At 43.8% G+C, this 14,097-nt stretch overlaps 1 protein-coding gene across 8 annotated transcripts in view; it reads right to left on the bottom strand.

Annotated features, from left to right (window-relative positions):
• pbx3b (pre-B-cell leukemia homeobox 3b) overlaps positions 1–11,305 on the bottom strand; it is a 58,957-nt gene extending 47,652 nt beyond the window's left edge. For 2 of the 8 annotated variants that reach the window (XM_061768712.1, XM_061768714.1), the window contains exons 1-2: positions 9,739–11,302; positions 9,164–9,243 (exon numbers count right to left, since the gene is read on the bottom strand). In XM_061768712.1, coding sequence (XP_061624696.1) covers positions 9,164–9,243; positions 9,739–9,986 — 328 coding nt within the window. In that variant the 5' untranslated portion in view covers positions 9,987–11,302. Of the gene's footprint in view, positions 1–9,163; positions 9,244–9,738 lie in introns of all 8 variants that reach the window. The other 6 variants (XM_061768713.1, XM_061768715.1, XM_061768720.1 and 3 more) reach the window with 5 other exon arrangements.
• Positions 11,306–14,097: the final 2,792 nt, after the last annotated feature.

The following is a 14,097-nucleotide window of genomic DNA, read 5'->3' as shown; positions in this document are numbered from 1 at the left end:
ATCGAGTACAATCCAAAATCTCCATAAATCACTATTAAAGACAAGTATATCATCACCAGCGCATATATCTTCCCCAGCCTGACCTGTACACTAATGAGAAAAGGCCCAGACTATCTTGTCTGATTAATTAATTCAAAATGTCGGCTGTTATTCAAATGTGAGGCTGGCGTTATTTGAATAACACTTGACAGCAACGCCTGAAGAAATAATTTCTGCTTTGTGAGGCTGCTGCGACATTACTGACGATAGCTTGTGGAAAAAGAAGAAGCCGGGAAGTTTTGTGTTTTTTGTTTTTGTTTTTCCTCTTCTTTCCCTGTCCATTTGCTTTCTCTGCCTCACCTTTGCTTTCATGACGGCGCCGAGAAGTATTTTATTATTTCACCACCCACGCCCACTCACAATTATGGTTGTGGCTATTTTTTCCCCCCGCTGTTTGTATTCCCTCTCACCGCCAGCACAGATCTGCAGGGCAGAGCATTGGCGCTGCGAGAGACATGCTGGCAAAGAGGAAGGTCATGATTTTTACAACTGCGGCTCCACATAGCTGACAGCCTGTGCTGCCAAAGTGACACACTCTGTTTGGCTTTCCCACGTTCATAGAGTGCACCAGCGCTTTGTCTTTATCACAGAGCCCGCCGCACTCAAACATCAATTCGCTCTTGCACACAAACAAACGCATATTTGTTCTATGTTGATCCAAACATGGTGGAAAATTCAAATGTCCACACTGGGACAATTTAAAAAAAAAAAAGAAAACAAACAACATCAACTTCGTCCACATCTATAAGCACTAACAGTAAGGGCACTATTGCCCAGTGGGAGTCTTGAAGAAAATACTTTCTGAACCCGTGTGAAAGAAATGACTGTTGACCTTTTCACCATTTGCATTGTTTTTACGTGTTTTAAAAGTCATTCGTATACCTGAACTTAACTGACACCTGTGTTGAGGAAACCACATTTTTGTTTGATTAAAGACAGCAACAAATTGAAATTTACAACATTTGAGATGCACCATGAATAATGCTAATCGTGGAACTTTTGGTCAAGAAAAACTGTGGATATTTTGGAAGTAAATATGTCTTAATTTGTCTTACAGTCTTTTGACACTCACTGTCTGATGTCAAACCCATTCAACAAATACAAATTCACTTTCACTGAAAATTTGTTCAGGGTATGTAAAATTCCACACTAAAATTGTGTTAAAAAAAAATCTCCCTTTTGGAAATGCTGCACGCAAGTCCGTTTTTCCTCATCTACACGCAAACCTTCAAATGAAGCTTTTGAAAGGTTTCATGCTTGGACAACATTTTTCAAAAATTACATTATCAGTGACACAATTTACATGAGTTCAAAGGCCCCCCCCCTCCACCAAAAAAAAAATACAAGGATTTAAAAGTACCTGCAGCTGTGTGGACATTGTTGCAGGAAATGAGATCGTTGCCAACAAGTTTTAAGTAGTCTTTCTTTCTTTCTTTCTTTCTTCTTTAAAAAAAAAAAAAAAGTCTATGGAGGAGGTGGGGTGGAGGGATAAAAAAAAAAAAAAAAAAAGCAAAGCAAGAACGTGTGTGCAAGGGCCTGGGGGCAGTGCAGACCCTTCTATCGCTTCCCTCATCAAGCATGGATTCTAATCAGGGCTTGGGAGATATAAGACGCTCAGTCATTAAATAAATTAACTCTGCCACTCCACGCTCTCCTTCAGCACCCGCGAGATGCTTGCCGTGCTCTGCATACTTAGACGGGCATCTCCAAGCATCACGCACTTCACCTTCACACTGCAGCCTCGCAGGCCTGCCAACACGCACGCAATTTAACAGCTAATGTTGAATATTTAGAGGAGAGCAACCACGCCTCCTGTCCCTCAACAACTGATTCTGTTTGCATGGAAAGCTTTTACTTAATTGCATTACGAGAGCAAAAACTAGCCTACGGGACGGGGGTCTCGGTCCCTTCCTGGCAAATGTAAGACGGCGAGAACGCACACTGAAGTTGTTCGATCACGCAAATGACGCCGCAATGAGCTTCCCTGTCGGTGTGCAACGCTGACACGGGCGCCGAAAGCTGACACGCGTCTTCACCGAGCACCTGCTCTACAAATGGATCAATAAAAGAAGGAGACTCATTCACTGCTTAACTCGTACCCTTGCACCCGCATCATCTTCCGGAACGGCGTGACGTCAAAAGTGCCCGTCAATCATTTGGACAGATTTCAAGAAGGCAGCGTGAGGCGCACGCAGCAAGTCAGCAGAACAAAACTTGCCGTTTGAATTGCAAACTGCATTTTGTGGAGATAAATGTCCTGTGAAAGCCCTTACATTGCAATTTGTATGATTTCAATACGGCATTACTCAGTGAGGAACTAACTGGATGCACATTAGAGAGAAAGTCGAAAATGAACAGAAGGGTCTGGGGATTCTCTCTCACAGACACAATTAAATATTCATGCGTCTCCACCTTAGGACACAACAGATACAGATCATTATCATGGCAACGGCGCACCACCATTTTGTTCACACGTTTTGCTCGAGCTCGAGATGTATCTGTTCGCGTGTATAATTTCAATGAAATGAAATGTGCTTTATTGTAAGCTCTGTCAAAGAGGCATGCATGGCTTTTGATAGCTTCTCTCCGTGCGACAAAAAGCACCGATTTTTCCCAAAACTACGCTGAGAAAAGGAGTTGGGGCCAAAGACGATTTCCCAAACAAATGATGGTGGGGATGAAGATGCAGATCAGGGATTTTTGTTTCCAGTGTGAGCGGGGCATTGTTCGACATATTGCTTAATTTCTCACTGAATAATGCATGAGCCCTAATGACAAAATGCAGACATACGCATGATGTGCGTATCTATGAAGGGCTGCAATTTGGTGCTGATCCAAATTAGGATTGTTTGGTCTTGGCACAGTCTTCGCCGTATTGAGTGCCAATTCAGCCGTATTATCTCTTTAAATCATCTCGCGTTATGTTATGAAAAAATGCTATCAGTGTGACACACAGGATATTTAAAATGCTCTCAGTTGTAATTAGACAGTAAGCATGTCCAGGTCTAGATGTTCCTTTGCTCTGCTTTAGTCCACTTATGTACTCTTGGTGACCTCCGCTTCGGGAAGCGAGCACAACCTTGTATATCTGTGTCTTTTGTTTTGTTTTTCAAAGCCTATCAAAGAGGAGCAAAGAGAGGAACAGCATTCCCCCGCTCGCCGTCATTAATCACAGCTTTCCGGGAGCAAGCGCATATTAATTTCTGTCATCCCGAACATCATTTGGTATTGTTGAGCCAGGGCTTAGTGCTCGTTCACCAGCAGACGCCGGTCGCCGCTGCCGGTTGAGGGAAGACAGGGCCTGTGTGGCTGCGTTTCAGAGCACGAAGCCTTTATCCCGGGGCTCTGACACCAATTAAGCCATTTCAGCCAGAGACGAAAACAGGGCCCGCTGTTTCAGTGTAACGTGAGCCAGCACCTAGCCTGCTGGCCCGTTGCCATCTTTCCATTACTTCAGACACAAAAATGCACTTCAAGGTCTTAGAATAATAATAAAAAAAATAAAAAAAAAGCTCTGCTCAGCCAATGGTCATACCTTACTGACAGCTGGCTAAATTACAAAGGCAGGCGAGTCAGTGTTTATGCATTGATCAGCGGCTGGGGTCATTGCAGTCTCCCAGTACAATAGTTAATTAAAGGTATTATACATGCATATTTTATTCCAGAGACAACATCAAAACAATTTAATAGTAGAGTGCCTCAACTCATATAGAAAAAGGCGCAGTGTGCACGGTTGGTTTCCCCACGGTTGCGCACTGGAAGGCAGCGTGCGGAGCTTAACTCAAGGCTAACACGGAATAATGCAAGGTTTGCTATGAATTAAATATTAGAAAGCCAATAAGAATTATTTGCCTTATTAAAGCGGCAGAAGACGCTGATTAAAATTTCATTGCATTGCCGTCTTTTTCCTATTTCTGCCTTCAATACATCATTCTAATGTGGGGAAACGCTGAACAGTGGAGCGCAATGAGGAGCAGATCTTCATTTTCTTGCTTGCAAATGGGGGAAATCACGGCATGTACTGTATTTCCCTTTTTTTTTTTAGACAAGAGAGGTGATGTCACAATATCTTGGATACAAATGGAGTTCATTCATGATCATCTGCAGGTAAACCCCTCGACTCGCAGCAATTCCAGCACTTTTAAAATAAAACACCAACAATGCACATTAGGTGAGCGACAGCAAAGGACGGCCGGACCCTGCACTCGCAAATGATCGCTCATTTAGGTGTCCGCATGTAATGTGTACAGAGTAAATGAACATCACGCCGTCTATTGTCCCAGGAGGAAACGCTCGAGCTAATGAAATCGGGGCCTATAAATAGCAGAGTCATTACTGAGAGAGGACTTGCTTTGCACCAGTCTCACACGAGCCGTCTTCGTACTGGACCAATAACGCGCTGAGTGACGTTACACCGTGGGGACAAGGGTGTAGACACACCGATACGGGAGCGTCGACGTCAAAAGATATTCAGGAAAAAGTGCAACAGAAGCAAGCTGTATCGTGGCTCCTCAGTCATTTCCCCCTGTTCGTCCGAGTCAACTTTTTTTTCTTTTCTTGCAAAGGAGGTATTTTTGCAAGCCCAAATTGTACTTTTTTTTTTTTTTTTTTTTTTTTTTTTGTGCTAATATAATGGGGGTCATCTATGATGAACCGTTGACAATGCATTTGAAACTTCAATGAAAAAAAAGTATCCTTAGGTTTAAGGACTGGCACATTTGAGATCAAGTCAGCAGTCTATTTCTAATAGGATCAACATTTGAGGGCCTCTTTTGTTCTGTTTCTGGTTTACGTTTTGGATTTTAAGAACAACAGCGCAAGCAGTGAAAATGTGCGGCAGCTCTCGCGCTGTGAACCGGTTTCAATCAATCCTTCCCTTTTGCTTCCCAAGCAGCCTCTGCTGGCTGCCAGCGCCTGAAGATAACGATTTCACCACCTCTGTCATGCCTAATTAACAGCTCAGACGCACAATTCAGAAATTTTGCAATTAACCTACTAAAATATTGTTGGAGGATGCTAATTGTTATGCCAGTTGCCATAAAGGCTCATTTGCATAACGTATGTGCAAAAAACAATTATGAGCTGTTGATCGCACAGGAGCCCGGCGAAAAACGCTTCCAGCGACAGAGGAGGAGGGCGAGAACGCGAGAGAGAGAGAGAGAGAGAGAGAGAGAGACGTGCAAGATGGGTGCCGATGGAGAGACGCCATTGTGCAAAAACCTGATAGGAGCAGTGCACAGACATTTATAGCCACAGGACAAAGGCATTTAGCCTTCCAAATGAAACTGATACATATTCTTTGTTTTGTTTTGTTTTGTTTTGTTTTGCTTTTGGTCCCCCCTCGCTCTTTGTCTGGCTCGGCTTCATCTTCTCTTTGCTGATGGGGAATCGGAGGGTGTTTGGGCGCCGTGCAGATAATAGCTATACGTTGCCGCGTCCCCCTCGCGCTTCAGAGGAAGCACGAGCAGCCCTGCCGTAGAAGGCAGTCGGGAACCCAGCTGTGCGGGAGCCATCGGGCACCGCGCTATCTAGTCGCCGCAGCCGCATCACCGGGGCTCCCTGAGACAAAAAAGCAGCCAAAGTCAATTGTCTTTGCTGCTGAATGGCTTGCTGTTCTCTCCCGTGAGCGCACTGGAGCTTTTCAACACCGGGAAAATCACAATAGAAAAACAATCAAAACAATAAAACAATTTAAAAAAATAGGAAAATCACAATAGAAAAACAAACCGCACACACACACACACACACACACACACATATATATATATATATATATATATATATATATATATATTGCATAGAAATGTTTTACACCACCATGAAATGTAAGGTTTATGCCAAACCTGCCCTAAATCAAAATTATTTGTCAATCCAAACATAATTTTTTATCTTTCTGTTATGCTTAAAACAAGTGAATGTAAAAGCTGTTTCATCAAAATGATTCTTTTAATGATTGAATCTAATTACTATTGTTAGCTGCAAATGTTACAATGTGACTTTTAAGGTTTTGGTTTTTTTTTTTGGGGGGGGGGGACAAAAATGTTAAATTATAGTTATTTACTTGCATTCCTGAACCAAAGAGTTTTGTTTTAGTGGTTGAATGTTAATATTGATTCATTTCTGACTTCTGAGAGAATCCAAGAAAAAGCAGCTCAAAATGTCATAAAAAAAAGATGAATTTCTCATTCCTGTTCAAAATGCAAACATGTCTGCCGAGAGTTCACTGAAAATGAAGGCATCCGCATTAAAGCACGACACTACGCTGTATGGTCGGAGAGCAAATAGTAGCAAATGGTCTAATGAATGTTTTAAGCACTGTATATCTAATCAAACGTGCAAATACGCAAAATGTGCATTGATGATGCCGATAAACCAGTTGAATTGAGCTGCCTCGTTGGGCGCGTCAAGTAACACTGAAATGAACGTTCCCGATAGATTTCACAAACGCTTACCTCCTAGCGCCTAACGCTATTTACCGCAGCTAACGCTTGTCGTCTGCCTCGCTCGTGGTTAATTACAGTCTCATCGCGGCCCGTATTTCGCTAACACCGTCCCCCACCCCCCGCTCAGCATCGCGTGAGACGTGCCATAGCCGACACGCATCTCTGAAGGCATCTTTAGCTTTCCAAACGTACTTCAGGATTCATGCCAATGCAGTCTTCCCGCAATCTTCAGTACTACCCTTTGCGGAGCCCGCCCCCTGTTTTTGGAACCTGACGAGTCAAAGGTCAGCAAAACAACAAGTCAATACATAGCCAAAGCAGCGCCAAGCAGCTGAGAGAGCTGTGGAGAGGACCGAGCCTCTCCGTGGCACTCGGCGATTCGGCCTGTAATAGTTCTGTGTAATCTCTTTCTATTGATTAAACCTCACTTCAGAGAGGAGTCCCGCAACACGAGCTCTCTCTTCCCGGTCACAAATACCATATGGAGGTAATCTTTCACCTTTGTTATTCTTGCCTCTCCCGCTGCTGCTGCCGCTGCCCCTGCCCCTGCCCCTGCGAGCCACTCTTCCAAGCATGAAAGCGAGACAGGGGAGTCGCCAGCAGGTTCACATAAAGCCAGCACACATGCGAGAACAACTGCAAAGCTCGTCCGACTTTCTGTCAATGCACAATTCACTCTGCGTATACAACGTGCAACCAAATGTGCCCGGCGTTCCGAAGTGATTTCAGTTTGTGCTTAAAGTGACGTTCACGGGAGCAAAGAAAAACAAAAGGAGTGCAAAAAAGGAAAGCACACCTCTCACGTGTATTTTATTGAAGAGCAAACCCAAGGAAATTGTAGCACGCCTGCTAAAAACACTGAATTTACTGACAAGCAAATGACTTCATGCTGCCACTTAATCTCATTTCCTGCATAATGCTTAATTAGCATATCAACGTGAATTAATACATTAGCAATGTAGAAAATATTCTCGCGCTCGACAAAAAAGAAACAAAGAGCCAGAAAGTTCTCAAAAGTCCTGAAAATGCCTCGACGACATCCTCTTTAGCCCTCATCTCAAATGCAACTCACAAATAGTTTACAACGCAACTGCATTTAACCTTCACATACCAAAAGAGCCTCCGAGCCAATATCGACAATGACGTCCTGAAAACATTTCATACACTTTCAGCAAAGAACATTTGAGTATGAAAGATCACGCGGGCCTGCATCCCCCTTTTGAGGAGAGATGAAAAGGGCCGAGGAATCCCCCCCCCACGCGTCGCACCGTGCGCAGCAATGAGAAGGCGGCCGACAAGGCCGCCGCACCGGCTGAGCTCCGTCAGCCACTCCAAACCGCAAGTTGCCGAACATGCGCATCCACACTTGCGCTCTGTGGCGGGCGCATTTACGTATTCACGGGTGTGCACGTTTTTTGCAGCCGCAGCTTTCGCCAGCTGGTTCAAACGGTGCCACAGAAAGAAAAAAAAAAAAAACACTCCCGCTGAGACCATGATGTATGTTTTCCACAAACACGGTAATCTGGTTTTGCCTGTTTGGACTTCATTGTGTGAGGTGCGACTGTGGAAATATATCAAATTCGAAAACGTCTGCAGTTCACCGGGAACTTTCTCGCAAAATGCAAAGCGACAGACAATCGGTCGTGTCTCTCGCAAAAAGCCGAGCACCTCGGCCTCCGGCGCGGACCCTCCGTCTGCCTCTGCGACCGGCACCTGAGCAGGGGGGGGGAGTTCATAAACTTTTATGATCTCCCCCGAGCCAATTTCCTCATAAGCTGCACAAAGGTCACAAATCTGACAAGTTATCAGAGGTGCTAAAATGACTTCCAATCCACAGCATTGTTTGCTTCCTATTCCTTTTTTGTTTTCTGACAGCTTGGGCGTCGCATGAGAAATCTAATCGACGTATGTGAAGTCCAATAGTTTGGAAGTGCCATCATTTTTGCAGGTGCCGTTGCAGTCTTCTTTTAAATGTATTTAATCGACATATTTATGACAGAGTATTTTGTTTTGTTTTACAGTGCGCATTGTGGAAATTTTCAGTGTGTGTTTGTTGAAAAATGTAACATATGTAGAGAGGATACTTGACTAATATACAGTGTGGCAGCTTGAAACTTTTGTTTTCCATGATTACACTCTGAATAATCAGAGACAACATCAACATCAGTCTCTGATATTTCATGACATGAACACACATATGGAATATTTTCACTAAAATGTACACGTGATGGTCATAAAAAGCAAGGGTGACATTGGCGCAAAATAGTTCTCCAAAATTCACATGTACTGTGAAATATGTTATTTGTATTTCACCAGAATTCAGTGAAGATTAAAAAAAAGAATTAAAAAAATTCACCAATTGGTGTGTATAGAGCATTGCTGCCATATAGAAAATAACGGCGGCTGTGTCGAGCGTGCATGTATGTGTAAATATATCAGACATATATCTATATATAGATATATATATATATATATATATATCTCAGCTGCAGGTTTTAAATAGATAAAGGACAAAATAATGTACGTACACAGCTCCACTGCTCGCTGTCATGTTCAAACCATTCAAATGGACAAAGTTCCCCTGCAACTTGTGTGTCAAAGGCAGACTGCAGGCAAAAGTGTGTGATTGTTGTGCAGCTTTCGCGGGGTTCTTCAGAAATAAGAGTTGGGACAAAGCTTACCTGTCTTTTCTTTGATTTCACAGAGAACGCTGAAGAGGGCTGGTTTCATTCTGTGACAGTTCAGTCCATGTTTCCTGTTTCAGTATAAGACAAGATACAATATTGATATAAGTTCACTGATGAGTCACATCTGCACTATAATTAACATTATCTTTTTTTTAAAAAAAAAAAGAGAGATTGCTTGGTATAGTGCCACTTACACATTATTGGATGAGACTAAACACAGCGTCAGTAAATGTCAATGCCGAATTTGAATGAACCTGATTTATTTATGCCCCTTCTTTTCCAACTAAAGAATGTGTGTGTGCGTGCACTTCAACTTTTTGGGAACAACACGAGCCACGTTTGCGTGGACAGACAATCATTTCAATTCCAAAGCGCGACAAAGCCTCTCATGTGCTTCATCTTTATGAGGCGCTAAATGCACCTGATCATTGTCAGCGTCATTAAACGCACCCCGGCCTGCTCTTATGCATGGCGCACGAGGGGTGGGGGGGCATGTTTGAATACTAAGAATGCGTGTTCTAACTGGGGGGGGGGGGTTAGGAGTTACAAATCATAAAAAAGCAACCAACTTTGCTTGCGCCTCGTCCAGACTTTGGTCAGTTATGGTCATTATTTGATGAAGAATGTCGCCGATGTCTTGTTTGCGTCCGTCCCCGTCCGTGCCGTCGTGTCCGTGAGGAGGCGGGAGGGCCATGCCCCCCTGCACCGAGTGGCCGGCCAGACTGACGCCGCCGATCGACTGCATGATCCGGGCTTGATCGTCCATCGGAGCCGCTAAGGAGTCTGTGCACTGAGCCACACAAATTGAAAAACTCATATACGAAACGGGCTAGAACATGTGCCGAAGACGACGAGGGTGCGCGGCAGCCTGGTCCGAAACACACACGCACACAAAAAAAAAAAAAAAAAAACACACGCAAAAAAAAAAACAACCACAATATTGCAGCGATGTGGCGGCGGAAATGTGTCCAAGTTGACGCGAGCTCCAAAGTGCCAAAACGGGAATCTTGCCTTAATTTGGCTATTTCGTGCAAAACTTCTATTGTCAAAATTGCCCAAGGTTGTCCATCTTCTCCACCTGGACTTTCACGCCAATGGATCTTCTCTCTGTCCGCGAGATTTGACGGCTTTGGACACAACTGCTCCTTTGGTGATCTCTCATTTATTGGCGCTCTTCGTGGGATTCCCGGAACATCTCCTCACCAAAAAATGTCCACAAAAAGCATCATCGGAAAACAAAATAATCCAGAGCTGCAAATAACTCTTTGCAAAATAATACCAGAAAAAAAAAATCAAAATCAAAATCGTAGTGCAGAAATGAAGTCCACGTATTTTTTTTTAAATGTGGTGGTGTCCGAATATCTTTAAATTAAAAAAAAGAAAAAATACAAAAAAAGTTGTGCGATGTCAGCTTAGGAAAGGTAAAAAAACCCCACAAGAAATGAATAAGGATGCAACGCTGTATTATAAAGCGATGCGCCAAAAATAAAATTAAAAAAAAAAAAGACCTCGCCTTGCTAATATTTATGAGGTGCAGCCTGTGTGCCTGTGTGTGTTTTATGTTGTTTGATGGTGAGCGATTGACAGTGTGCCAATGCCACTCACTCAGTGCAGACGTGTCAGAGCAGGCAACACGAGGGGGGGAGAGGGAAAAAAAATACACACGCACACACACACACACGCGCGCGCGCGCACGCAGAGAGAGCGAGAGAGAGAGAGAAAATAGAAAATGAAATGCAGGCCCCGCCCAACAGAGGAGGGCTCCGCGCTCCTGTCACTTCTCACCCGAGCAGCGAAAAAGCCCAAAATGTTACGAGCGAGTAGTTAGGCAGCTGATTATAGTGATGAAAGCGCGGCAGTCTTTGCGGGGAGGCGTCCTCGTGCGTGTCCCGCGCAGTCATCAAGATTTACTCCTGCAAGCCGGGCAGGCAAATGCATAACGAGACTTTTATGCAGTTTGATGTAGAGCAGCGCGCGCTCCTGCTAAGGCTTTGCTCGGCGAGCGGCAGACATGTTTATATGATTGCAAAATCAAGCCGGCTCCACCAATCCACGTCCAGAAGCGGCAAGAGTGACGACGCGCGTGTCCAATTGCTTGGCAGATGCGTGATGGCCAAAGCCCACCCACTCAATCCCTCCATCTTCACGCTGCCCCTGCACAAGAAGCAAAAAAAAAAAAAAAAAAAAAAAAAAAAAAGGAAGAATGGCAACTTGTGATTGGTCGTTGCTAAGAGCGACATCCATTGCACAAAGCAGGCGGCGCTGCTCTGTGCTCCTCCGCAGTTGCTATGGCAGCAGACACGTTGTTGGGCTGCGGGATGCGAGGCAGCAAATCTACTGTACTCTGCATTCGCTGAGGGCCTTTTGGAGCCGAACATTGAGAAACAAGCTGGAAGAAAAAAAAAAAAAAAAAAAAAAAAAAGGGGGAAGAATTCACTTGCGTCGACTCTTGGAACAAATGTCGCTTCGTCGCGGTTCGTGTGGCCGTCGAAATGACACAAAAGCGCGTTAGCGTGTCGAGCTGAAAGAAAACATTTGGACAAAAATGAAATATATCCTACAATACGATAAAAGGATTTTCAGTCAATATTTTGTGTGTGTGTGTGTAAATATAGTTTAACATGTTGCATTCAGGTCACAAATTGTGTAGTCCAAAGGTGTCAAACTCAAGGGCCGGGGGCCAGATCTGGCCCGACACATCATTTGATGCAAATCATTTCCATCGAATAACTTTTTCTTGTTAAAATACCCAAATTGGAAATTGCCGTTCACATATTTATGTATTGATTACGTGCGCCTCGATCAAATCCACCGAAATCACGTTAGACCAGCGGCCTACCTACTGCGCTGGACTTAGCCGTGGTCTAAGCAGATGTAAGTTGAGACTGACTTTCTGCCACCAAACTGGCCTGATGGGTGTGCGGGTCCCCGGAGGCTAAAAGGATTGTTACAACCGCGCTACTCAGCGACCTTCTAGTTACTCGACGTACCTAATGTTGTGGCCGACGAATGCGCACATTCGTACGAACGAGAATCCTATGGACATGAGCGTTGACTTAGACGCTGTGCCCAGCTCCACTTTCAACTATCAATCAAATACGTTGGCGCGTCGAGCATCTTTCGTACGCTTACACATACCTACCTATTGGTTGGAGCCGCAAAAATATATCCGCTTAAAGCCTCCAGTGGATTAAATGTCTTTATCTACAGCGCCACAATTGAGAAGGCCACGACGCAGATGCTTTCAGCAATTCTCTTCAAACAAACAAATCTCTGAATTCATTTGACAAGGTCTTTAAGGTGGCTTGATTATATTGCGCTGTTGTTGTAAGACATTTAAATGTTTTTTTTTTTTTTGTGAACTGAGCCGACTGAGCAAGACCGAGAGAACAGTGACAAAACTGAAAACACTGTGATTGGTGAGTGCTTCTAAAGCTGTGGCCACAAATGAAACCAAGCATAGTAAATGGTACAGAAATGTCCAGTCAAATGACAAGGGAAATTGCTTTTCATTATTATAACATGAGGAACAAAAAAAAACCAAAAAACACAGATGTGCTCTTTTAACTGTACAATTGTTGTATTTTTTTTTTTTTTTTTTTTTTTACCCTTTTCAACAAAAGTTTTTAAGCAATTTGACAGCAAATAACACTGTCGGTATTTATTCTCTACCTGGGAACTAACTATACTATTGGAATTAGTCCGTTTACGAATGAGCTCTGTCTACAGTAGTAATGTTTACAAGAAGCCTCTAAATAAACAAGTGAATCAATTCACTGTTTAACTGTTGGACATAATTTGACAAAGTAGCTGACAGTGACATTTCTTTTTTTTTCAAATTTTTATTAGTATTGTTGAAGGGGCAAAGATAAAGATACTGTATGTACAGTACCAGTAAATTCAAGAGAATGTTGTGATGCTATGATGCTTTTTTAAATTTGGGATCTGGGATCAAATCTCCATCGGGACGTCTCATTAGGGTTTTTGTTTTTTTTTATTACCGATTACAATCGGTTTTAGAAGCCCAAAGCGAATGAAAATGCTCCGTACAAACACCGCAATGGGACACAAACAGGCCGAATGCAAATAGAATTTCACAGGGTGGGAAATTCCCTTTCGTAACCGATCGGAAGTAAATTTCCGTCGTGTAAGCCGTCAACGGGAATGGTGCTGGGCTGCGCTCTGTCTGCGCGTGCGCCGTCTTGACGTGAGTGCGCAGTGACGTCATCGTTTACGCTTCCAACCAGGGCTTGTATGTAATGGAAATTCCACTGCACTGTAGATTCCCATTGCCTTGACAGTCTAAGGTGATTGTGTAACTTGAGTAGTTCATCAAAAATGTATACATGAAATTCGACTGGCTGAACAAAAGACAAAGGTCTTTAGCAGTGAGTGTGGTTCATTGGCTCGACCTTGAAGCGCAAGAGCAAGGCAGTCTCGAGTTTGGTGAACAGGAGTCCCGAGACTGCTGCATTTATCATTGAAATGCTGAGCTGTCAAGTCACGCCGCGCACCTGTCACGGAGGGCTCAAAGGTACAGAGGCAGCTCTTCTCCTCTGTTGCAGTGCGTGATTCTTCATCGAATTGCAGCGCAGGCCCGTTCGCGTTTGTTTTCAGGCCCGTGTCAACGTAATTCATTTCTGTATGCGACAGCTCCTGACTGGAAGAGTCTGGCACTGGCAGTTCAAATGTTCACATCAGCATGAGAACGTGCCTTTCACTCATTGCAGATATCCCTCCTTACACCACGCTTTGCAAATGTCATTAAAATGCAGCGGCTCGTCTACACAGCAGAAGCATATTTACTTTTAAGGTAATTGGACAAGCTGTTTTCACACTTCCTGTACGCTCGATGGGAGCGAATGACATCATTTTCAAGTGAGCTGAGCCGGCCCAGGAATGAGCACGCAAGAATGTGGAGACGACAC

The sequence above is a fragment of the Phyllopteryx taeniolatus genome, chromosome 3 (genome assembly GCF_024500385.1).
Source record: "Phyllopteryx taeniolatus isolate TA_2022b chromosome 3, UOR_Ptae_1.2, whole genome shotgun sequence".
In the NCBI taxonomy this organism is placed as follows: Eukaryota; Metazoa; Chordata; class Actinopteri; order Syngnathiformes; family Syngnathidae; genus Phyllopteryx; species Phyllopteryx taeniolatus.
The sequence above is the reverse complement of the archived record's forward strand: the minus strand, read 5'-3'. Positions and strand labels throughout refer to the sequence as shown.